This window comes from Chiloscyllium punctatum, chromosome 32 (genome assembly GCF_047496795.1).
Source record: "Chiloscyllium punctatum isolate Juve2018m chromosome 32, sChiPun1.3, whole genome shotgun sequence".
NCBI lineage: Eukaryota > Metazoa > Chordata > Chondrichthyes > Orectolobiformes > Hemiscylliidae > Chiloscyllium > Chiloscyllium punctatum.
In genome coordinates, this window is record NC_092770.1 from 68118041 (window position 1) to 68143215 (window position 25175).

Sequence of the window (25175 nt, forward strand, 5' to 3'; positions counted from 1 at the left end):
TGAGCACAGATTAGACTGACATGCAGTGATTACTTGGCATGGACGGCATCTTTCCCTTTATCATATTGTAAAAGTCCATGAGACCTTCTTAGCTTATAGAAGCAACCGTCAAATTCATTAGTAAAAAGGTGGTCAATAGTATGGAAGGGGTATCACAGCCTGTCAGTTCATCAGTCCTCTGAATCCTTCAACTACTTCACACTATCCTCCCAGTGAAGGTTCAAAAACAAACTAAAATTGTTTTAAAACACCTACTTGTGCAGAAAATGCGTTGATTCCCTTGTTGTTATCTGCAATAATTGTATTGGCTTTCATGTAGATACATTTCCTGATGCTTTTTCTAATATATTTTCTTATATATAGCTAAAAAGGTTAGCATCACTAAGAATCATTAGGGAAAAAATGATGGAACATTAAGCCACAGGACATAGAAAGTACCTGATTTAACTGCACTGCCAAGTCAGTTAATCTCAGCCAAGGTGCTACTAATGCTAGGAGAAAGTGAAGGTTGCAGATGCTGGAGATCAAAGTTGAGAGTGGTGTGCTGGGAAAACACAGCAGATCAGGCAGCATCCAAGCAGCAGGAGAATCGATGTTACTAATGCTGCCAAGTTCCAATATATAGGTAATGCATGCAATACATTTTTATGACAATTGAAAAGGTTCCCAAGGTTGACGAATATCCAGTGACCTCTGCTGTAAAGAGAATGTATACAGCTGTCAAGGGTGAAAAAATAGTCACGTTTGGCTGCAGTGCACTTTGCAAACAGGTCACCAGCACTGGTTCAGGTGAGAAATGGAAACTTGACCAAAATGCCAGAAAATGCATGGTGCCAATGTGTGGTACTCCAGTGTAATTCAAACCTTCAAATAAAGAGAGGAGAGAAAGTTGGAAGAATGGTGTTTGCTTTTAATTTGGGAAATCTTATAGCTAGACTGGGCATTTTTTAATAAAAGGATGGTGAGTATCATCATCCAATATGTTGAAGCAGTTGCCGGTCACATCATAATATCAAAGACACACATTAAATCCCATGTTCCCAGAGCTGTTGAACTCAGCCATTGCACAGTGAAAAAGTAATGATTGGAAATGGTTTTATTTCCCACAGAGTAAAAGGGGGATATACAAAGGGCTTAAATCTTGTACAATCTTGCAATCATTTCACAATGTTGGAAGCCTGATAACAGGTTCACCTCTCGACCACTGTCAGCGCACTGACCTGTTCCACTCCAGGGAGAAACAGAAATGCAGACTACCATGTTATGGATAGACCTGAAATGTCCCATTTGCATGTAACTTTGTTGTACTTTTAATTGTTATCAGTTCTTAAATGCCTGCTGTATTTCAAAAGACCTTAGCACCGATCTACCAAAGAATGAAGTGATGCCAAGTTTCCCTCATCAACGTGGATAGCTTATGTAAAAGGTTCACAATCAAGAGAGCACAGGGGGAAAAGATCAAAGGGTCATGTCTGGGGAAAATCTAATTATAAATGACATTTCCCATCTTGAAAAGAGGCTTTTTAAGGCAGCTAGTGCTCAGCTTCATAGCAATGAAAATCCATCTCTGCAGTTGCTATGATACCTTTTGCCCAGCAAAAACATGCAAAGGAACAGAGATTATTTTGTCAAGATAAAAGCCATCACTGATAAATGTGTGTGACAACTTCAGGGGCTTTTGGCCAATTACACTGTCTGCAAACAGCTAGATAAATTGTACTCGTTCAGGTCTACCCCAAACTACATCTCATGTGATATGTATCGTTTCAACACACTAGAAGATTAAACCAAGGAGAGTAACTAAAACAAACATACTCCAGAAAGTTGGTGATATATTTACGGCTACACTTGGACCAGGTCCATGGGCTGGTATGGTAGTTCAAGGTTGGAGCCATCACGTGGAACTGGTGTTTCATTCCTGCCTCTTTGCATTTGAAGCTATCATCATGAGGCATGTTGAACCTACAAATTAAACAATGATTTACTAGACATGAATGCAAAACACAAATGTAACAGTTGGAATACACAATAGCAAAGTATAAGCAGAGGAGGATTCGCACAAAAAATTAGTCAAACATTTCATTTAATAACTTGAATGCACAAAGACAGAGAAATGCATTTAATTATTATACTCATAAGTCAGATGAAATGCTGCTTTACAAGTGCAGGAACATTAAATGTCTGATGCTCCTGTCTCTGTAAAGCCACATTTCCAGCAATTGCATATCAAAGGACACTGAGGTCCTTGTGGTGCAGTGGTAATACTCCTAGCTCTGAGTTAGGAGAACTGGGTTCAAACTCCACCTGCACTACAAGTATGTAATAACACCTCTGAACAGATTGATGAGATATTATTTAAACATGATTATGTCCCAAAGAAGGCCTGCTTTATGTTCGACCTGACAATTATTGAAGCAAATGGAATTGAGAAGCAGGTCAGGTTTTGAGCCAGTTTATGTTATCACACAAGCTCAATTTGGACCCCACAAGTTGTTATAAAATTTGGAGCTCTTCGACTCAGAGCAAGGATCTTACCCAAGGTGACAATTAATCGAGAAACAGTTGAAAGAAGAATTCACCTTCTTGACTTGAAAATATGCTGCCAATTGTTTATAAACTAGCAAATGGTTGTAAATGGTCCTCATTTTTGTATGGGTTTGACTCTGCAGTCCGATATCTGACTGTTAGATGGCATTGAACATATAGTAGAGGATAAGGTGTATTCTGAAACCGATCAGGCCAATGTGAACAGCCAAAGACTATTTTGACAACCTAATTTTATTTTTATTTAAATTGCAAATTTTAAAAATTGGCAGGTTGCAAAATTGATCTTATCTGAATTTTACCATTGGTTAGTTTAAATGTTGTCGGTAATACTTCAATAATATATAATGTCAAGATTATTCAATGTTTGTAATACTGGGTACAGCAATGTTCCTTCCATTTTCAGAAACGTTGTCATACGTTTTTCCACTGCACATTCAACATCAGTCTCGTTTATGTTTGGCTCTAATTTAGCCCAGCACATTGGTTCATCAGAAACGGAGACCATTGCTCCTAGTACCAATTACAATAACCCATCGAGAAACATAATCCACAATATAACTGTATGGCATGAGAAAATGCAATGTTGAGATTCAAATAACTTCCATCATGCTGAAAAACCAAGAATTCCCGAAAATCTTCTGTTTAACTTGACAGCAAAATTACGAGTACAACAGAAAAATAACTGCAATATCACCTTATCTGGCCTTGACAAACAATTCAGAAAATGATCTGTGTAACATTTAAAAAAAACTTTTGGCATTTTGTACTCATCTCTTATTTCTATTCTGCGTATAGGTGTTAAATTAGGACTTCTTTCCTCACATGGTAATTAATAAACATTTTGTTAATTAATAAAAACCTGGTTAAATTGGCTCCTTCTAAAACATTTGGGTTCAGGAGAAAGAGATCCACAAGGGAAGGAATCTTCCTAAATAAACCCTGCTGTAATCTTGTTAGTGAATTAAAGAAGGGAAGCTAGTTCATCCTTCCTCACCCTAACAGCTTGTGATAGCCCATCTGGAACAGTAACGAATTTTTAGATTAGATTACTTACAGTGTGGAAACAGGCCCTCCGGCCCAACAAGTCCACACCGCCCCGCCGAAGCGTAACCCACCCATACCCCTACATCTACCCCTTACCTAACACTACGGGCAATTTAGCATGGCCAATTCACCTGACCTGCACATCTTTGGACTGTGGGAGGAAACCGGAGCACCCGGAGGAAACCCACGCAGACACGGGGAGAACGTGCAAACTCCACACAGTCGGTCGCCTGAGGCGGGAATTGAACCCGGGTCTCCGGCGCTGCGAGGCAGCAGTGCTCACCACTGTGCCACCGTTCCGCCCAATTGGCGTACTACATCTAGGGCCAACTCATAATATGTATAATCACTTTTGCTATGTAGGAAAGAATTTTGACCTAGATACCACAGAGCTGCCTGTTCGACAATAAATATTGTCATCCCCAGGAATAGCAAGACAGGGCGATGCTTTAATGACCAGGAATTTGCAGGTGAACGGTTAGATACTTGTATATAACATGCTAGGCTCTGGAAAGATTAATTATGAGGAGACCATGAAACATCACCCAATGTTAGTGATGTTGAGTGGAATAGGAAGGCAGAACAACTCTGGACCTCAAAGGAAACAGACCGACTATCTGTGACTTCCTCATAGCTCCAGTGCCAAATGTCAGTCTTACTAATGCAACCTGTAGCTGATTGCTATCATGCAATAAACTACATCTTATTTAAGAACAAAGCCTCTTCTCATTAACCTACCATGTCATTTCTCTCTGCCATATCAGGGCAGTCAGGTCCCTTAGATCACAACCTAAAAAAAGGTTAATGGCTGCAAATTTACCTGATCTACCAAGGTGGCTGTGTGAAGTTCCATCATACAACAGATACTAGATAGGTTTCCTCTCATAGTCCAAAGATGTGCAGGTTAGGTGGATTGGCCATGCTAAATTGCCTGTAGTCAGGGGTAAATATAGGGTAGGGGAATGGGTCTGGGTGGATTACTCTTTGGAGGGTCGGTGTGGACTTGTTGAGCTGAAGGGCCTGTTTCCATACTGTAGGTAATCTAATTTAATCAAAAAAACGCTGTCCAGCCGCATTAAAGCAGTCTTGAAAGAGTTTTGATTCTGACTACTTGACAGTCAAGACACGATGGACAACCAGTTCGGGTTAGGCTCATTTTACAAAGAATACTCAAGTAATAGTCAGGGAAAATGTCCAAAGAATGAGTATTTACAGAATTCCAGAGCCATTTGATAAGGTTCTCCATAAAACTCTGCTCGCTAAAATTAAAGCACATGAAAAAGTGAAGAGAAATGACTCCCTGGATTGGAAGCTTGAAGGTAAATTACAGAATGAGCATAATGGGTATGTTTTGAATTGGAAGGATGTTCCAAACAGGGGAGAGAGGAGAGGTAATGTCACTGGTAATCCAGAAACACAGGGTAATGCTCTGGAAACTTGGGTTCAAATCCCTCTAATGACAGAATGGTGATAATTGAATTCAACAATTAAAAGCTAACCCAATGGTGACTATGCATCGATTATTATTTTAAAACCCATCTGGTTCACATAATGCCCTGTAAGGAAGAAAATCTGCCATTCCTGGCCCAATATGTGACTTCAGACAGCATTGTTGATTCTTAACTGCCCCCTGAAATGGCCGAGCAAGCCATTTCAGTTCAGGACAAGCAGAGATGGCCTTAAAATACTGACTTAACCAGCAATGCTACATTCCATGAATGAATTGTAAAATAAAAGTTCACAATGACCTGTGTTCATACTTATTAATGACTTTGATGTTACAATAGAAACCATATGTGCACATTTGCAACATATTATATAAAGATTGATGGCAATCCAGGAACAGAAGGATTTCAACACAAGCAAATGGGAGGTAAGTTTGGAAAAAAAAAGAACTGAGTAATATTTAAATGATGACAAGTTAAGAACAGGCCAGTGAGATTTAAGAAGCTACGTACACAAATCACTAAGCAATAGCAAACAGGCTAAAGATTAAAATAAAAAAAATTAATGGGATCCAAGATGGTGGCAATCTAGGAAGATCACCTTGCAGAGCTCCACACCATATCGCAAGTGGGACAAAGTCCTATCCCACCCTACCTGGACCATTGCGATATCCTGGGACTCTGGAAATGTCGTGGAAATGGGCAAAGCGCAACCTCCTTGGTTTTCGCCATCCAGGGATGCCAAAGAAGGAAGGAGGTGTCCGAGGCCGGGCCCGCGGCCCAGGCTGTAGGATACTCGGACTCTATTTCTTACCAGGTGCTGGAGAAGGAGCTCGCAAAATCTCGCGAGATGTTGGGCAAGCAGATCGAGGAGAAGCTGGTCCCAACCTCGATCATGTTGCAGAAGCATGAACAGCAGCTGGGAGACCTGGAGAAATGGACGGATGAGGTAGAACCAAGATTGGCGGCAAGTCAGGCGGCATCCAAGGAACAGGAAAATCAATGTTTTGGGCAGGAACCCTTCATCAAGAATGAAGGCTCATTCCTGATGAAGGGCTCCTACCCGAAATATCGATTTTCCTGTTCCTCAGATATTGCCTGACCTGCTGTGCATTTCCAGCACCACTCTAATCTTGACTCTAATCTTCAGCATCTGCAGTCCTCACTTTTGCCTGGATGAGGTAGAACACAGAGTCACAGTGGTGGAAACTGATATTGGCTCCTCCAAGTATAGGATCCAGGCCTATCTTTGTGCGGTTTCATCACAATAGAGATAAGGAGAGAATCATGGAGGCTTCCAGAGTCCAGGGGAAGGATCCAAAGGCCCTAGTTTACAAGAGCTCGAAGATCACGTTCTTCCAGGACTTCTCAGCGATGGTGATGTGGAAAAGAAACTCCTATGAGAATGTCAAGAGAAGACTGAGGGATCTTGGGATTCTGAGGCATCCGATGGTGCTTTGGATCACCTTAGATGGATCTGTACCTCTCTTTCACACATTGGAGAAGGCAAGTGACTTTGTGGACAAATTAACTTCATCTGAACAATTAAGTATGTACAAGTAGTAGTGTTGTTTGGATATGTCTCTGTGTTTCTTTTTTAAAAAAAGAGGAAGTCCGGGGCTTTCTTTTCCTTTTTCTAATTGATAATAATCTGGTCTAAACTATGCTCAGGGGCAGTTGGAAAATGTACTTTCAATTTCTAAGTTAAGTTATACCAAAAGAAGGGTGGGGTACTTACCCTTTTTTTTCAAAATTTCTTTGGTCACATTGTCATTTCATGGTGTATTTTCTTTCTTTTTAACTTGTGTTTGTGGTGCGGCTCTAGCTAGGAGGAGGGAAAATGGTTGGGTGGCTAGATGCCAACTTACGGGCTGTTTATGCCTGGTTCAGGTATTTAAGTGCCCTGACTGCAGTATTGGCAGCAGGATGGAAAGTTGGGTCCTTGGGTGTGTAGATGCCTCCTTTGGGCAGGGGGCGAGTTCCCCTTTTCAGCACCAATGGCGCTTTATATGTTGATTTTTTGTTTTGTTTTTTGTTGTATATAACCTTTGATAGCTTTGTAAGTTTGTTGACAGTAGTGGTTTTAGTTTATGTAGTTTTTATGTTCGATGGATCTTGCGATACTAAGGCTCGGCGATTTGTAATTTGAGTTGTTCCTCTCTGGAATCTCAACGTTACTGCAGAAGGTTATGGCTAATGACTTGATTAAATGGTATACCTGGAACATCAAGGGGAGTCACTCACCAATTAAGAGGAAGAAGGTACTCTCAAGTCTTAGAAAGGAAAAGGTGGATATTGCTTTATTACAGAAGACACACTTGGATGAGAGGGAGCATTTGAAATGAAAGCAGAATGGCTTTGATTGGATTTACCTTTCATCTTTTCATATTAGAAGTAGGGGTGTGGCTATATTGGTTAGGAGGAATCTCTCATTTAAGTTACTGGAGTGTGTTATAGACACACATGGGAGGTTTGTAATCCTCAAAGCCCTGATAAATGAGGAAGAATATCGTGTTTTAAATGTCTATTGCCTTCTGGACCATCTCCTCAAATTTCTAGTAGAAGTGTTCTCTAAATTGATCAGTCTCGAGTCCCAGCAAATCCATAAGACATAGGAAATAGGAGTGGAAGTAAGGCCATTCGGCTCATCGAGTCCACTCTGCCATCCTATCATGGCTGATGGGCATTTCAACGCCACTTACCCACACTCTCCCCAGATCCCTTAATTCATTGTGAGATTAAGAATTTATCAATCTCTGCCTTGAAGACATTCAACGCCCAGCTTCCACTGCGCTCCATGGCAGTGAATTCCACAGGCCCACTGGACTCTGGCTGAAGAAATGTCTCCTCATTTCCATTCTAAATTGACCCCTCTAATTCTAAGGCTGTGCCCACAAGTCCTAATATCCCAGCCTGATGGAAACAATTTTCCAGCGTCCACCCTGGCCATGCATTATCGTGCAAGTTTCTATTAGATCTCCCCTCAACCTTTTAAACTCTAATGATTGCAATCCCAGGATCCTCAGCCGTTCATCCTATGCTAGGCCTACCATTCCAGGGATCATCCATGTGAATCTCTGCTGGACACAGTCCGGTGCCAGTATGTCCTTTCTTAGGTATGGGGCCCAAAACTAGACACAGTATTCAAAATGGGGTCTAACCAGATCTTTATAAAGTCTTAGTAGCACCTCACTACTTTTACATTCCAACCCTCTTGAAATAAATGACAACATTACATTTGCTTTCTTAACCACGGACTCAATCTGCAAGTCAACCTTTAGAGAATCCTGAACTAGGTGCTCCCAGATCTCTTTGTAGCTTGGCTTTATGATTTTTTTCACCATTTGTAAAATACTCCATGCTTGTGTTCTCTTTTCCAAAGTGCAAGATCTCGCATTTGCTCACACTGAATTTCATCAGCCATTTCTTGGACCATTCCCCTTAATTGTCTAAATCTTTCTGCAGCCTCCCTACCTCCTCAGAACTACCTGCCTGTTAAACTAACTTTGTATCATCAACGAACTTAGCCAGAATGCCCCCAGTTCCTAAATCCCAATCATTAATATATAAAGTGAACAGCTAGGGCCCCAACACTGAACCCTGCGGGACACCACTTGTCACCAGCTGCCATTCCAAAAAAGAACCTTTTATCCTAACTCTCTGCCCTCTGTCAGACAGCCAATCCTCAATCAATGCCAGTAGCTCACCTCAAACACCATGAGCCCTCAACTTACTCAGCAGCCTCCCATGAGGCACCTTATCAAAGGCCTTTTGGAAGTCTAGGTAGATTACATCCACTGGGTTTCCCTGGTCTAACATACTTGTTACCTCTTCAAAGAAATCTAACAGGTTTGTCAGGCACGACCTCCCCTTACTAAATCCATGATGACTTGTTCTAATTTGACTCAGCACTTCCAATAATTTAGAAACCCCATCCTTAGCTATAGATTCTAGAATTTTACCAACAGCCGAGGTTAGGCAAATCGGCCTCTAATTTTCCATCTTTTGTCTTGATCCTTTCTTGAACAAGGGGTTACAACAGCCATTTTCAAATCATTTGGGACTTTCCCTGACTTCAGTGATTTTTGAAAGATCACAACCAATGCCTCCACTATTTCTTCAGCCACCTCCCTCAGAACTCTCAGATGGGCCAGGAGATTTATCAGTTTTTAGACCTTTTAGCTTATCATGTACTTTCTCCTTTGTAGTGGCCACCAACTCTGCCCCTTGAATCTCCTTAATCGTTAGGATATTACTAATGTCTTCCACTGTGAAGACTGACACAAAGTATTTATTACGTTCTTCAGCTATTTCCTTATCTCCCATCACTAGCCTTCCAGCATCAATTTGGAGCGGTCAAGTCTCTACTTTTGCCTCTCATTTGTTTCTTATGTATTGAAAGAAACTTTTACTATCATTTCTAATATTACTGGCTAGCTTACCTTGATATTTGACCTCTCCTTCCTTATTTCTCTCTTTGTTAAAGGGGGAGATTTTAATCATCTTATGCATCCACGGTAGACAGGTTGCCCAAAGGATGTCTGTACAAACTAAACAATTAGTGGATCTGTGTATGGAGTTAGGGTTGGTGGACGTCTGGAGGTGTCTCCACCTGACAGGCAGGAACTTACGTTTTTTTCCAATGTCCAATGATTTTTTTCTGACCCCCGTGGCAACCCTGAACTTGATGACATCTTGTACCACTGGTAATATTACCATCTCAATTACCAGCTCCAGTGTACCTGTTGGTTAAAATTAAGGATACTATAGTGGGCCCGAGGCACTGGTGAATGGATCCCTTTATCCTCAAGGATAATAAGTTTGTGAAGTATGTCTCCAGGGAATTTCGGGCTTTCCTAGACATTAACTCAGGCTTGGTTAGTAGATTAGATTAGATTAGATTACTTACAGTGTGGAAACAGGCCCTTCGGCCCAACAAGTCCACACCGCCCCGCCGAAGCGTAACCCACCCATACCCCTACATCTACATCTACCCCTTACCTAACACTATGGGCAATTTAGCATGGCCAATTCACCTGACCTGCACATCTTTGGACTGTGGGAGGAAACCGGAGCACCCGGAGGAAACCCACGCAGACACGGGGAGAACGTGCAAACTCCACACAGTCAGTCGCCTGAGGCGGGAATTGAACCCAGGTCTCAGGCGCTGTGAGGCAGCAGTGCTAACCACTGTGCCACCGTGCCGCCCACTTCGCCCTTTGGGAAACTGCCAAAGTCTATGTCAGAGGGTTAGTTATTTCTGACTCCACCAGTAGGAAGTGGCAGAAGGGCGAGCAGCAACGTCTCCTCCTCGAAGCATGGTTGAAGGCAGCCGAGAAGGCTTACTTTGACAGGCCCTCATTGGCCAAGCTGCAGAGGATTACAGCGCTGCAGTCTGCATTGAATTCCATGCTCATGTAGACAGCAAAGAAGGAGCTTACTTTTGCAAAACAAAGGTTATATGAGCATGGTGACAAGCCAGGCAAATACTTGACATATCTTGCCAGGAAAAGGAGTGCCCCTCAAGACAGAACGTCAATTAAGGAAGGGTCTGGGAACCTAACATGTGATTCCAAAAAAGATTAATGTTGCATTCCAGAGAATTTACTCTGTGTTATACCAATCTGAGGGTTGTGAGGAGGGGAGGGCCAAGATGGAGTCCTTTTATAAGAATCTGGAGCTCCCAGGTATAACCCCCGAACAAGAATCTTTTCTCAATGTCCACTTTATCAGAGCAAGATATGCAGGAGGCTGTGAAGCAGCTTCAGAGTGGAAAGGCGCCCAATCCTGATGGACCTCCCAGTGCATTCTATAAGGAATTTATAAGCATATTGTCAGGCCCAATGCTCAACATGTTCAATGACTTGTACAGTCATGATCATCTCCCGTCATCTCTAAGAGAGGCCAATGTTTCACTTATTCTTAAAAAAAAGGAAGGTCTCGGAGCACCGTGCTTCTTACTGGCTCATTTTACTTCTAAATATGGACCTTAAAATCCTCTCTAAGACTCTCGCATTAAGGCTGGAGACTGTGTTACCTTCTATTGTTAAAGAGGACCAAATGGACTTCGTAAAGGGTCGCAAATCCTCCAATAATGTTAGGAGGCTGCTTAATGTAATTCAAGCATATCAACAACAGTCAATACAGGGATTAGTAATTTCTCTAGATGCAGAGAAGGCATTTGAACAGAGTTGAGTGGCCGTATCTTTTTTGTACTCTGGAGTGGTTTGGCTTGGGCGAAGTCTTTATAAGATGGGTAAAGGTTCTCTACAGTGACCCTCTCACTGCGGTCATCACCAATGGGGTACGATTAAGCAATTTTAACATTTTCAGGGGTAGCGGGGAGGGGTGTCCCCTTTCGCAATTGCTTTTTACGTTGGTGATTGAACCGTTGGTGGAGGTTATTCGAAGGGATCCTAATATATCAGCTCCAGAAGTGGGGACAAAATTATATTGATTTCTTTTTGTCAAAATCAGCAGTTTCAGTGCCTCACCTGATCCAATACATCAACTCGTTTGGCACCATTTTCAGGTACAAGATTAATTTTGTAAAATCAGAGGCTATGCCTATGAGTGGTCTTACGAAGGTGCTAGGTCTGGAGGGCGAATTTCAATTCCCATTTAAATGGTCACAGTGGGGTTATGTATTTGGGCACATTCATTACTCCAGTCCTTTAAAGCTAATTTTGTTCAATTATTCGACAAAATCAAACAATACCTTCAAAAGGCGGGAGGCACTTCCAGTCTCATGGTTAGGTCTGCTAGTGCTTATTAAGATGAATATTCCCCCCCCATTTGTTGTAACCTATGCGGATGCTTCCCCTGATTTTCGATTAGCAAACGTTCAGGAGACTGAATGGCTGGTCCAGCTCTTTTATTTGGCATCGTAAGCGGCCCCTTATTAAATTAGCTAAACTGCAATTACCTCATAGACTGGGGGGAGTGGATCTCCCGGACATTAACAACTATCAACTAAGCTGGCTTTTAGCTTACCTAAGTGATTGGGCTTGTGGGGACCCTCTTTCAATATGGTTAGATATCGAAACATCTCGGGCAAGGTGCCCCCTTACTAGCCTGCTGTCTTTGGACAAAATGAAGACAGTTAAGGAATATTGCCATAACCCAATAGTTATTAATATTGTTAAAGCATGGAGGGCAATTCGGCAGAGGGAAGGCAATATTGGCAAAACATCTTTTTTTTAACACCTGTAATGGGTATGCCAGGTTTTCAACCGGGGATAATGGATTCAGGATTCAAACCTTGGGCAACTAGGGGTGTGTCTTGCATGGGCGATTGATTTGAGGGAGACACTTTTGTCCTTCGATCAGTTAGCACGGGAATACGAGCTATCTAACAAAGACCTCTTTCAATTTTTCAAGTTAGGGATTTTATTCAAAAAAAAGACTACACTTTTGACCAATGCCTACAAATCTGACACAGAGAGGAGGGTGCTCAGTGCTAAGAGTACACTTTCTGTCAGCACTTTATGTCATCAATTGGTGGGGTGGGGGGGCCCTCAGTTGAGTTTGATTGACTCTGCAGGGTGTGGGAGAGACAGCTAGGTTTTGAGGCCTCCTTAGAGGCATGGGAAGATATTTGGGAAAATGCAAGAAAGATATCAATTTGCAATAGGACCCAAGCCTTACAGTTGAAGATTCTCCACAGGGTCCATTTGGCTCTGGATGGTTTGTCAAAATTTAAACTAGGGGTATCTTTAACATGTCCCAAGTGTGAAGTTGGTACGGGCACTCTTACCCATTGTCTCTAATCCTGTGATAGGCTTAAAACATACTGAAGCGCTGTGGTGGGTGCAATGGAGGGAACTTTGAGTGTAAGGGTGGAGAAGGACCCGATCTCTCTTCTACTTGGTCTGCCCAGTGTGTTGCCTGTAGACGTGCATAAGAAAAAAAATTTCCACATCTTCACTTTCTGCGCAAGAAAGAATACCTTGTTAGGTTAGGTATTCGAAAATCCCCCGGGCCTGTCGGGTTGGCAGAAGATTGTTACGGAGCATAATCCCTTGGATTTTCTCAAGTATGGTACACCACAAAACTGAGAATTTCTATAAGACATGGCAGCCCTTTTTGGAATACAGATTTGTCTGCCACACCAACAAGGGTTTTTATATCGCCACAATGATTGTGTTTTGCAAGTCTAATATCCAGAGAGGGGGAACTGCGAACGTATGGATAGGTGAAAAGTAATGCTCTCAATATTTGAGTGTTAGTGTTTTGTTTGGCTGAGCTGTATTATTATTATTTATTAGTTTGTTGTTAGTCATTATTTATTTAGTTAAGTAATTGGGGTTATTATATTTTTTAATATACATATTTATATATCTGTACATGAGGGAAGTTTGGGTTTTTAAAAACTTTTTTGGTGCTTTTTTTTGTATTGTTTTGAATTGTGTTGGTTTGTATTGGTTGTAATATTTAAAAATGTATTGTTCAATAGATTAGATTCCCTAGAGTGTGGAAACAGGCCCTTCGGCCTAACCAGTCCACACCGACCCTCCGAAGAGTAACCCACCCAGACCCATTTCCCTCTGACTAATGCAGCTAACACTATGGGCAATTTAGCATGGCTAATTCACCTGACCCCCACATCTTTGGACTGTGGGAGGAAACCGGAGCACCCGGAGGAAACCCATGTAGACATGGGGAGAACGTGCAAACTCCACACAGACAGTCACCCAAGGCTGGAATCGAACCTGGGACCTTGGAGCTGAGAAGCAGCAGCGCTAACCACTGAGCCACCGTGCCACCCATTAAAGTATATTTTTTTAAAAACTAATGGAGTGGTAGCTTCAATAACTAGAAGGCTTGAATATGAGAAGAGGAATATCTAGCTTTACAAAGCTGTGGTTAAACCATATCTGGTGTACTGTTGTAGTTCTGCCTATTGCACTTTAGAAAGGGTGTTAGCTTTGGCAGGAGTTCAACACAGATTCCCTAGAATGGTAAAGAATTTCACAAGGTACGATTACAAGTAGAGATTACATAAAAGCAGCTTGTGTCCCCTTGGCACGGTTTGAGAACAGATTAGCTGTTCAAGTTTTGTTGCAGACCGACGGTGAATCAGAGGAGGCAATTCACCTCCCTGAATAAATTAACATCAACAATTCAATATCATTTTGAGTTGTTTTAAATTGACACATTTTCCCATTCTGGTGTTTGCTAAAAACAACTTTTAATAGTTTCTTTAATATTGCCACATGTAAAACAATTAAAGTTAAGATCTTAAATTTCATACCTAAAAGTTCTTTAATCAAAAGTCCTATTTTCTGGTTAAACCGGTTTCAAAGCCATGTAATTATCACATTACATCTGAGAGGAAAGAAAATTAAATAACAGAGAGACTCCAAGTTAACTAGTAAAGATCAGTAGGATGCAGGCCTGTAATTTGGCAGGTGCATGTGTAAAGTAAAAGGAGGAAAACAAAAATTTTCAGCAAGAAAATAGTAAATGTCATGCGGCTAAACATAATTTCATATCATGTCTGACCATTGCCTCGATCATATCCAGTTGCAAAAAACTTAAATAGCACAATTATCAGAGAGACATCAGCCCTATAGACAGTAAAATTACTTACACATGTCCCAATTCGTGAGCTATAGTGAAGGCAGCACTTAGACCGTTCTCCTCACTAATGGAGCAGCTGCGATATGGATCGCACATTGTACCAAGTTCTGCTAATCCTGAAAAGAATGGGAACATGCAGTTTAAGTTTAATAACAGTGAGCCAGAGCTTTATGAGAGCATAAGGACAGTAAGAGTTAGAGTTGTTTGCCTTGGACAGAAATATTCTGGCACTTTTATAACCACCCCTGTGTACTACATATGCCTTTGGCTGAATAGGTGGCACATAAAACTAAGTTAAAGATAAACTATCAAGATAGCTACTGGTCATTTTCTTTCTAATCTTCCCTCTTTGTGCAAAGTGTCACACCAACTTATTCTAATCTGTTTTTCGCACAGTGGAACATGAGTCCAGTGATGCAGGGAACCCTACATACACGAGGTCTGAATGTTCTCACACCATCACAGACAGAAATAGTTTAACTTCTATTGTCTGGCAAATCAAAATGTCTATAATACCATTCTTTTTAAGAGTTCACTGCCAGTTATAAGTATTATTTATCATCATCAATCCAATTGACCAAACAAAACCAGTATGTTTCTATATATTGTACCAGCCCTCTTGGATCCTTTGCAACCCAAAGTTAGAAAAATTCCTTTGCCCAAATCCTCTCCCCACTGCTCCCTTCACTTGTCCTACTCAATAATGTCAAATTCCATAGGAATAGGTTGGCCTTCAATATCTTACAAAGTGTGTTTTTTTTTGCTGGTGACCTTCAACAATAGGAGAGTTCCTTCCCTTCACTCAGGAGCATTGCAGCTTGTGGTGATTGGAAGGAATTACATGGGGGTTTTGCATTAACATTTGCATTTTGATAAACCAGCAGGAAAGAAAAGTAATTTCAGGATTTGTACATGTCTCTTCCAAATTACTTTCCACCATAAGCTTCCTTAGAGAACGATAGCACAATCTTCACCTCGATATAAGTAGTATTAACGAGGAACAGAAAACATTCTTAATTGAATATTACACCAAAGCGTCGCCTTTATTTGAAAACATGGTGGATTAGGCATAGTGGAGTTTTTCAAATAACCATCAGGAGTGAATTAAACATTGGGCTTTGAAAAATAAAGCTAGAGTTCATGCCCCAGGCTCAGGTCTGTTCTGGAATATACAAATTTAGCTCAAGTTAAAAAGGAAAGACATTAATGCAACACGATTTCTGGCTTCTCAGGGAAAACAGATACAATGGATACAAATCGGGGATGTGGGCATCATGAGTTGTGACACTTGGGGGACTGGCTACCGGAGTAATTGAATAGTTGAGGCTGGACAAAGTACAGGTGTCAGTAGCAGATGAGCTGAGATGGAATAGACAGAAGATACAATGAGATAAAAGTAGACAACCTTGGTGATGGGAAAGATATGAAGGTGAAATTTCAGCTCAGTGTTCAGATTGTGATTAATGAGTGAAGGAGCATGAAATTGATGCTGAGAGAACAATGTTTGTGGCAGGGACTGATAGCAATGGTTTTAATTCTCTGAATGTTTAACTGCAGGAAATTACAGCATTCAAGACTGGATGTTGTCTTGGTAACATTTTAAACCAACGTATACCTTCAGTTGAATTCACTGAAAGGTTGCATGAAAGATGAAAAGAATAAAGAGGGGGAGTCAAGAATAAATCCATGGGAAATTCCACAATAGCAGTGCAGGAATCAGAAGAAGAATCTTTACAAGTTTTTTCCCGCTTCCAATAAATGACAGTGGCAATTCTTAAGTCCACAATAATACCAACCAAATCAAATTGGAGTCCACCCTCTGTGATAACATGCTACAAAGAGTAGGAACAGACATTATAGTGACAACTACTTCTTCAGTGTTTCCTCTCATGTATAATCAAACAGTCTATAGCACTGCTCATCATGATCCTTCTGTAATATAGCTCACTAAAAGAAGGATTTACTGCCATCCTCCTCCTTCAGCATGGAGGTCTACATGGCCTGCTTGGTCTAGTGTGAGTGAGGAAAACCACTTGATATTCTCAAGTGAAGAGGCAATTGTCTCAAACAGGATGCAGTTTATTGCATGACGCATATGTACAAATTACAAGAATACAACAGAGATTATTACAGAAACTACACAAGCTTTCAGCACTGACCATCAGTGGTAGCTTCCAAGGAGCTGTATGGATCAAGTCTTTAAACTGTGTCAGCAGTTCTTATTTTAAACCTGCCAGTAAATCTGTGCGCAAGTGTGTAGACTCTAACTTGCTGATGGGCTGCGATATTTTATTTCTACTTTGGTGACTACAGTTTTGTTGAAATCAACATATTCACACCTTCTGTCAAATTATTTGAGGATTGTGTCTTGCTTAGCATTGCTTAGTATTCTTCCTGATCCTGGGAAGATAAGGAAATGAAATTCTTTGTTTGAATGTGTATCTTCTAAATCACTTCAAAATCCAACATCAGACATAAATCTGTCAATACTAGTGTTCACCAAGCTCTCTGGAACTCTGAACTACATTAGTTAAAGATTCACCAATGAGCTCAAGTGGGCTATAGTGCTCATGGACAATATGATTTCATGTGAATTCTTACAAGCTTTGCTGATTCTTGCAGTCTGAACTCTCTTCAGTGTTGATAGCAATGTAAAACATTTCTGCCAATCCAGTATAGTTCCACGTTTCCAGCTTGCTAAAATTTGAAACAAATTACTCATGCCAACGTACTTAATCTCAATGAATACTGTCTTCTCTCTGTGTGTTATGCTACAAGTCTAGGGAACCTTGTAAATTTTCTACCCATTTTCCTTTGGTGGATTGTTCCATGGCTGACAGTTCCTGAACCAAATGTTCCTTGATCTGTTGTTCCAAGACTGGCAGTTCCTGGACTAACAGCTTCTTGGTTTTGCCTGGCTCTCAGCTTCTCCTATTTGAAGATTGAAGTCAAGAAACACATTCGTACTCAGACTGAGAACTCTAGATTGTGAAGTATGTATATGCTCTCTATTATCCTAAGGGTCAGTTCTTCTATAACACAATGGTTGTGTTCTTGTGAAACCCCATGTTTTTGGAAACAGCGTTTAAAGTGTTTGCACTTTAGAAACAGTGCCCCCAATTTGTCAATCATGTTAGTGAATTTGTGTTGACAAAACGCACGTTATGACAGAACAACCTGTACTCCAACTCTGTTGGAAAGTTTCTTGTCGCTTACCTTTAACCTTAAGTGCCAAAACCTCAAGGATGACGTTGCTGCACTGCTGTTGGCTATACACAGAGATTCTTTAACCACGGGGTTCTATATGAATCATGGTATCCTATTTGATAACGCATCGACACTTAGTGCTGTATCAGGTTGAAAATTAGGCAGATACTAATTGACATAAATAGCTTCTTGCCTAAAGACGAGATCAGATCGTCAATCTTCCATAGGAATACCGTGAAGAATTAAGAGGAACTGATCCTTAGCTGTTTTTGGTTCTTCAAAGAAGCAGTAAGATAAAAATCAAGTAGGCTATATGAAATTATTGAAAACTCTGCGTGGTACTCATGACTGAATAGGCCCATCCATTTCAATCAATGTTTGTGCACTAGTGAGCTTGAATGATGAAGCTGAGAAGCATTATGGAAGCAAACTGTAGTGATATAATAATTTGGCCAGTTGGAGGAGGAGAAACAGGAGGAAATTTGATTCCACGTCACTGTTTTTATTCAGTGAAAAAGCAATCAGTTCTGAGTGACCATCTCATTTTGCTAGCAGAGATGGGATGATTATTCTTCCCCCTTCCTGATATGTGCACATAGGGGTCTTCACCTTCAATTTCTTTGTCATTATCACTCTCTTCAGAAAGGACAAATCCTTTCTACAGTTTGATTTTATGCAGAATACAGCATGCAACAATGACTGAAGACTCCTGTTGCTGTGGCCATCAGATTGATGTCTATGGCTCACTTGATTAAAACCATTCCATTGTCAAAGAATATTTATCTCCCACTCTTATCTGCAGTTGCCCTACTGGTGTCATAAACTAGGATTAGTGGGTTAAAAAAAAATCACACAACACCAGTTAAACCTGTTGGACTATAACCTGGTGTTGTGTGATTTTTAACTTTGTACACCCCAGTCCAACATCGGCATCTCCAAATCATAGGATTAGAGGAGTTGTTCCTGATCATCAATCAACCATCCTGAGGTATCTCCATCATCAAGGCTGGAATGTTGTTTAGTTGCTTAATAAAAGACAGCTTCATGAATGAGGGCTTCAGAGTTTAGGAATAATACCAAGAACTAGTTGAAAGCATTCTGAATAGAACCCTTATTAATGAAATTTAGGAGGTTGCTGCATGAAGCTTTTAATGCCAGATGTTTGCCAATTGCAGCTAAACGAAGTCTGCAAATCTCTCAGAATGGCTAGGTTCACTTTCTTGGATTTGCAAATTCAAGGGGAAAGATGCTAAACTGTGAAAAGATGGTAACCTGGTTCAGTAGAACATCAGTTACCTTATGCATTGACAAATGGCTCTGACCAATATGACAAACAACATTGAAGGCTGCCTGGAAGAATCCAGTGACAAGGAAACATTCAGGGCAGTAGCAAGTTATGATATGACAGTGGTCCGTAGTTAACCACTAGCATAATATTCCAACAGCCTGTGGACAGAAGCAGAAACTTCTGAATTTCAACATGCTTAATGTGAATCCCTTCCAGAGGTTCAAAAGGTTCAAAACACATACATCTCAGGATATATGGTATTTCACCGTTTCGCTAAAAAAAGTGTTTTGAAATTTGCAAGTCAATATGAGGGAGCTGGAAGCTGTGAAGGCTCCAGTGAATGAGAAACTGATTAATCTGCTGCCCAATTCCAATAAAGGATCATTTAAGCAGATGACGTCAACACCATGTAAAATGGAACTGATGGAAAATGGAACAATTTAAACTTGAGGGCTAGCTTTATGATAACTTAGTAAAATACCACCCAGTAATGACTCTGAAGGCAAAGGCTCCGTCCGACTAATGTTCTTTTATTTTATTCTTTTGTGGAATGCTAACAGGACTTACCCTTGAACAGAGGTCGGTTGAGAGTCAACCACATCACTGTAAGTGTGGAATCAAACACAAGTCAGACCAGTTCAGGACGAGTGAGTTATTTCATTAGTGAACTAATTACATCAACTCCAAGTTTTATCAATAAATTGAACTTTAAGTTTGCTTTTTGTTCTGGACAAAAAGGTAGCTATTTTAAGATAGATGATTATAACGAGATAAAAAAGCGCTATCTAGCATTTGGATGAGTTATGTTGATGTGGAAGATGTTTATGTGGAAGATGTTTATGTGGAGCCCTCCAAGCGTTGAGTTTCCTGATTCTTGATGTAGTTGTAAGTGCAAATTACAAGTTAGGAGGAGCTTTTAAATCCGAAGAAGCACTTGAGGTGGTACAAAATAGATAACTGAGCAGCACAATAGCAGACTAATTTATATTACAGACTGTAACAAGAAAAGGATGACATTTTAACTCTGTGAAGACTATGAATCTCAGAGATGGAGGAGTCTGTATATTTTTGGCTTGTGACTTTGCTTACACCACTTAAAGCCAACAGAGTACTGAATGATATAATTGAAGTCATAATTAAATTGCAAGACCATGTTGTTACAGTCTTTATGATAACTTAAACTTCAACTGGGGCAAGAATGGAAACCAAATATTCCTATCCAAAAGAATTTCAGCAAGAAGAAAGGAACAGCCATCCATCCTGTACCACACAATTGTGATATCATAACAAAGACACTCTTCATCATGCAATTTCAAGGCTAGACCAATAACCAAATAAAGAACTCAAAATGTGAGAAACTCCCTGCCAACGCTCCCTTCCCCACTCCAACTGCTGGGTGACCAAACTAGTACAGGGGAATGAGAAAGTTACTGGAATCAGATGTCTGACTGAGAGGTGGTGAGAAGTGGGGGGGGGGGGGGGGAGGTGTTGTTTAATTTGCCAAATGTGAGAAAGCAAGCAACAAGACAGATAATCCTACTTGACATTTTGCTCGCAAAACTACCAGAAGCAGACACATCTGTCCAGAAACAGCCACCACAATTTCTTGCAGAGCCAACAGTCCATCTTCACAGTGATGATACTTTTGCCCGTGTTGTGTAACATAATAAACAAGAATGATTCAAAAACAGATCGCTCAGCTCAAAATTGGGCAGTCATGTAGTGCTGAGAGCCATCAGTGGCGTCAGGATTGTACCCAATATAATTGGTCAGCTCAGGGGCCTGGCACATCCCTTGCCCTATTGTTCCCAGGAAACTGACTCTAGTTTAATGAAGAGGGTGGAAGAACATATCAGGCACCAGTCATACATAAAGGTGAGATGTAAACATGGCTAAACTACAACACAGGACTATGTTCATATTAAACATCAAAAGTACAATGTTATACGCAGCTAGGTGGCCTCACACCAATCAACAAGCTCAAAGCTCTACACTCCTGATACCTCTAGTCATGAACAGTAGTAGCTGGTTAAGCAACCTACAGGGGCAGGAGAGTGCAAACATATCATTCCTCAATTGGATTTGATTCAGCAAATTCAATTTACTCCATGATTGCAAGAAATGGTTGAAAGCTCTCAATACAGTCAAGGCGACCTGACAATATACCAGCTGTGGTATTGAAGCCTTATTATCCCAGAAGTGGATGTGCCCAAGTTAGATTGTTCCAATATATTTACAATAGTGGCATCAATCAGGCAATATGGCAGACTGCTCAGGTGTGTGTGAGACTCAATGAGCAGGACAAATCTAACCCAGCCAATTATTGATTTACTCCAGATCTCACGACAGCATTAGCTGAACTCTAGAGATGAAGCACATAACATCAAAGTGGCATTTGTCTGTGTGACATTAAAGCAGTCCAGAAAATTATACTTAATGGAAATTGGGGTATGCTCTCTGCTGGTTAGAGTCATACCTGGCAAAAATAACTCTGCTTGTGGTCATTGAATGCTAATTACTTCATCTCAGGACATCTCGGAGGATGAATGGTTAGAAATTGAGGATGAGTTTTTAAAAATTAATTCATGGGATTTGAGCCAGGTTGACAAGACAAGCATTTAATGTTCATCCTGGAATTATATATGAAAATCTGGTAAGGAACCATCTTCTTGATTACTGCAGTCTATGTGGTGTACATGCACCCACAGTGCTGTAGGCAGGGAGTTCCAGAAACTCTGGACAATTACACAATGCTTAGCCCCATTCATGACTCCTCAGATACTGAAGCTGTCTACAGTATCCAGGCTTAGGTTAAGTGACAAGTAACACTCATGTTTTACAAGTGTTAAGTAATGGCCATCTCCAACAAGAGAGAATCAAACCATCTCCCCTTGACATTCAGGACATTACCATCAGTGAATCCCACATATGGTCAACTCCTGGGAATTACCATTGATCAAAAACTGATCTGGTTGAGCCATGTAGATAATGTAGACAGGCAGGAGGCTGAGAAAACACAGCAAGCCAGGCAGCATCAGAAGATGGAGAAATCGACATTTTGGGTGTAACACTTCTTCAGGACTGAAGAAGGGTTATATACGAAACATCAACTTCTCTACCTCCTGATGCTGCCTTGCTTGTTGTGTTCTTCCAGGCTCCTGTCTGTCTACTTTGGATTCCAGCATCTGCAGTTTCTTTTTGTCTCTATGTAAATAATGTGGCTACATAAGCATATTGGAAACTGGGAAATCTATGGCAACTAACTATGGACTTTTGAAAGGGAATCATGGAATACTGTCCACCTGCCTGGATGAATGTAGCACCAATGACACTCCAGAAATCAACACCATCCAGGACAAAGGAACCTACTTGATCAGCAGCCCATCCACTACCTTCAACACTGACTCCCTTCATCACTTGCATTCAGTGGCAGAGAGTCCATACCATCTACAGTCCACATTGCAGCAACTCATCTTTGACAACAAATACTTAACCAATGATCTGTACCACTCAGAAAGACAAGGACAGAAGCCTTGAAAACATTAACAATTTAAATTCCGCTCCCAATCATACACCATCCTGACTTGGAATTACATCACTATTGCTGCTCTGTCACTGGATGAAATTCCTGAAACTCTCTTAACAACATCGTGAATGTACATTGAACTTCAACAGTCCAAGATGGCGGCTCAGCACTGACTTCTCGAGTATAGGACACAATGGGCCAAAAATACTGGCCATGCCAGCAATTCTATGAATTACTTTAACAAAATTGTATTGGGCAGGTACATCATGTCTGACAATTTTAGAAGCAGGCTAACAACACATTTTATAAGAAAGTCTCTATGGATGTTACAACTATGGACTTCTCTTTCATGCATGAGATGTGGGTGTCACTGGCTATGCCAGCATTTATCACTCATTCCTAATTGCCCAGAAGGCAGTTAAGAATCAACCACATTGCTGTGATCCTGAACCAGGTAAAGAATGACAGATTTCCTCTCCTAATGGCATTAGTGAAGCAAGCGGGTTTTTCTTACGATCGACAACGGAATCATGGCCATCACTAGATTCTCATATCCAGATTTTTTTCATTGAATTCAAATGCCACCATCTGTCATGGTGGGATTTGAACTTGGGTGCCCAGAACACTCCTTGTTTCTCAGGATTAGAAATGAAGGGTTATGCCCAAAACGATGATTCTCCTGCACCTCGGATGCTGCCTGACCTGCCACACTTTTCAACTCTTATCTTAGCATCTGCAGTCCTTTCTCCTAGTCTCAGGATTAGAGGTGCAGTGATAATACCACTACGCCATTGTATCCCCTAATCATTCTGGAAGACAATCAACATTGTTCGACTAAAGAGATTGTTAGTGCACAGAATTGGAATGGGGTGGATATTAGCTGGAGACAGAGATTAGGCATGAAGGGAACCTAGGTTATTTGACTGGATATGACATGTCTTCATGGATCTGAACGAGAGCTTCAGCTTGTGTAACAATGATTCAGATGAAGGTTTGAAGAACTGTCTGTTGAAATGTTAGCTCTGGCTCAGCTGGCACTCAGGCAGACAGTTGTGCATCCAAGTCTCATGGCAATTCTTCAAAGAAAAGCTTGGAGGCTATCCCTAGTATCTTGGCCAATATTTATTGCTTAATCAACATTATAACAGCAGATTATCTCATCATTATCACATTAGTGCTTTTGGACGATTGCTGTGCTCAAATTGGCAAGAAATGTTTCGGTTATTCTAACAGTACCTAGACTTCAAAAACACTTCACTTGTAAATATTTTAAAGTTGCTGTGGTCGTGTCAGATTCCACATAGATAGGAATCTTTTCTTTTAAAGTTTGCAAATGACATTAAATTGGAAGACACTGGGGGTTGCACACAGCAAAGAGAAAAAAAATAGTTTGGGTTTTCAAAACTGAGCAACTGGAGGTCAAAATGGCCGAATGTGTCATCATCCATTTTGGATCCAAGAAAGACAAATCAAAGTTTCCTTTAATTGCGTGTCTAGGAACTGTAAAGGAACAAAAAGATTTGAATACCAATATAAATATTGTAATCAAGATATTGGATAGGTGTGAAGATTAAAGATGCTATAAGGAGGTAGGCATGCTTAATTGCACAGACATCACCTCAACAATGATAAACTATACTTGGAAGGACTACTCAGCAGAATAATATCAGGGATTAAAAAGGTTAAATCTGAAAATTGGCTAGCACAGATCTAGCTTGTATTGAGGGTGAACTTATTGAAGTATTTAAATACAAAAACGTAAAGTATTTGCACTCGTGAGGGAATCAGACCAAGGAACCACATGGGGATATATGTACACAAATCAGTGAAGATAGCAGACCAAGTTTGGAAAGATTCAGCACATTATATACCAAGAGCTTTATAAATAAAGGCATAATACACAGATATATTATAAATTTCAATGTAAAAAAACTGCTTCAGTCTCAACTGAAGCATTATGTCCAACACTTAGCACCATGCTTTAAGGAAGATATGGAAGCATTACAAAGTGTGCAGAAAGTGGAAACATGTAACTCTATCCCTTGAAAGCTAGGTCAGTTGTAATACTTCAGCCTGAAAATTAATATTTTTTGTTATATAATCATTTGAGTGCTTGGTAAAGGTGAGTAAATGAGGCTCACATCAACCAGCAAAAATGCCAGAACAGGATTTGGTGTTAATATAGCATAATCCTTTTCCTTTGTTCCTACACAGGGAGTCAATGATATCCTGTTAAATGGCGGGGAAAAAATAGAGAATGAAATGTTCTGATAATTTTAGGAAATTTAGAAAATTTACAAAGCGAAAATGGAATTATTATTAAGGGCCACTTTAACCGTTCAAAGCTAAACTAAAATTGTAGTCAAATGGGGGAAAGGACAGTACAACAAGAAAGGTTACTTCAGATTCGGCAGAACAAGAACAGCCTGAAAAACACTTCGTCTTAACTGAAAGAAACTTAGCTCAAACTATTTGACAAATCAATTTAAATTCTTGCAGTTCTTTGATTTTGATGCTCCTTAATGTACACAACTTT

General features: G+C 40.5%; 1 protein-coding gene across 2 annotated transcripts in view; it reads right to left on the reverse strand.

The window, feature by feature from the left end:
- The window catches only part of LOC140458248 (A disintegrin and metalloproteinase with thrombospondin motifs 20), a 378126-nt gene that overhangs the window by 214519 nt on the left and 138432 nt on the right, over positions 1-25175 (reverse strand). For both annotated transcript variants that reach the window (XM_072552607.1, XM_072552608.1), the window contains 2 exons: positions 14629-14734; positions 1816-1962 (listed from right to left, as the gene is read on the reverse strand). In XM_072552607.1, coding sequence (XP_072408708.1) covers positions 1816-1962; positions 14629-14734 — 253 coding nt within the window. The remainder of the gene's footprint in view (positions 1-1815; positions 1963-14628; positions 14735-25175) is intronic.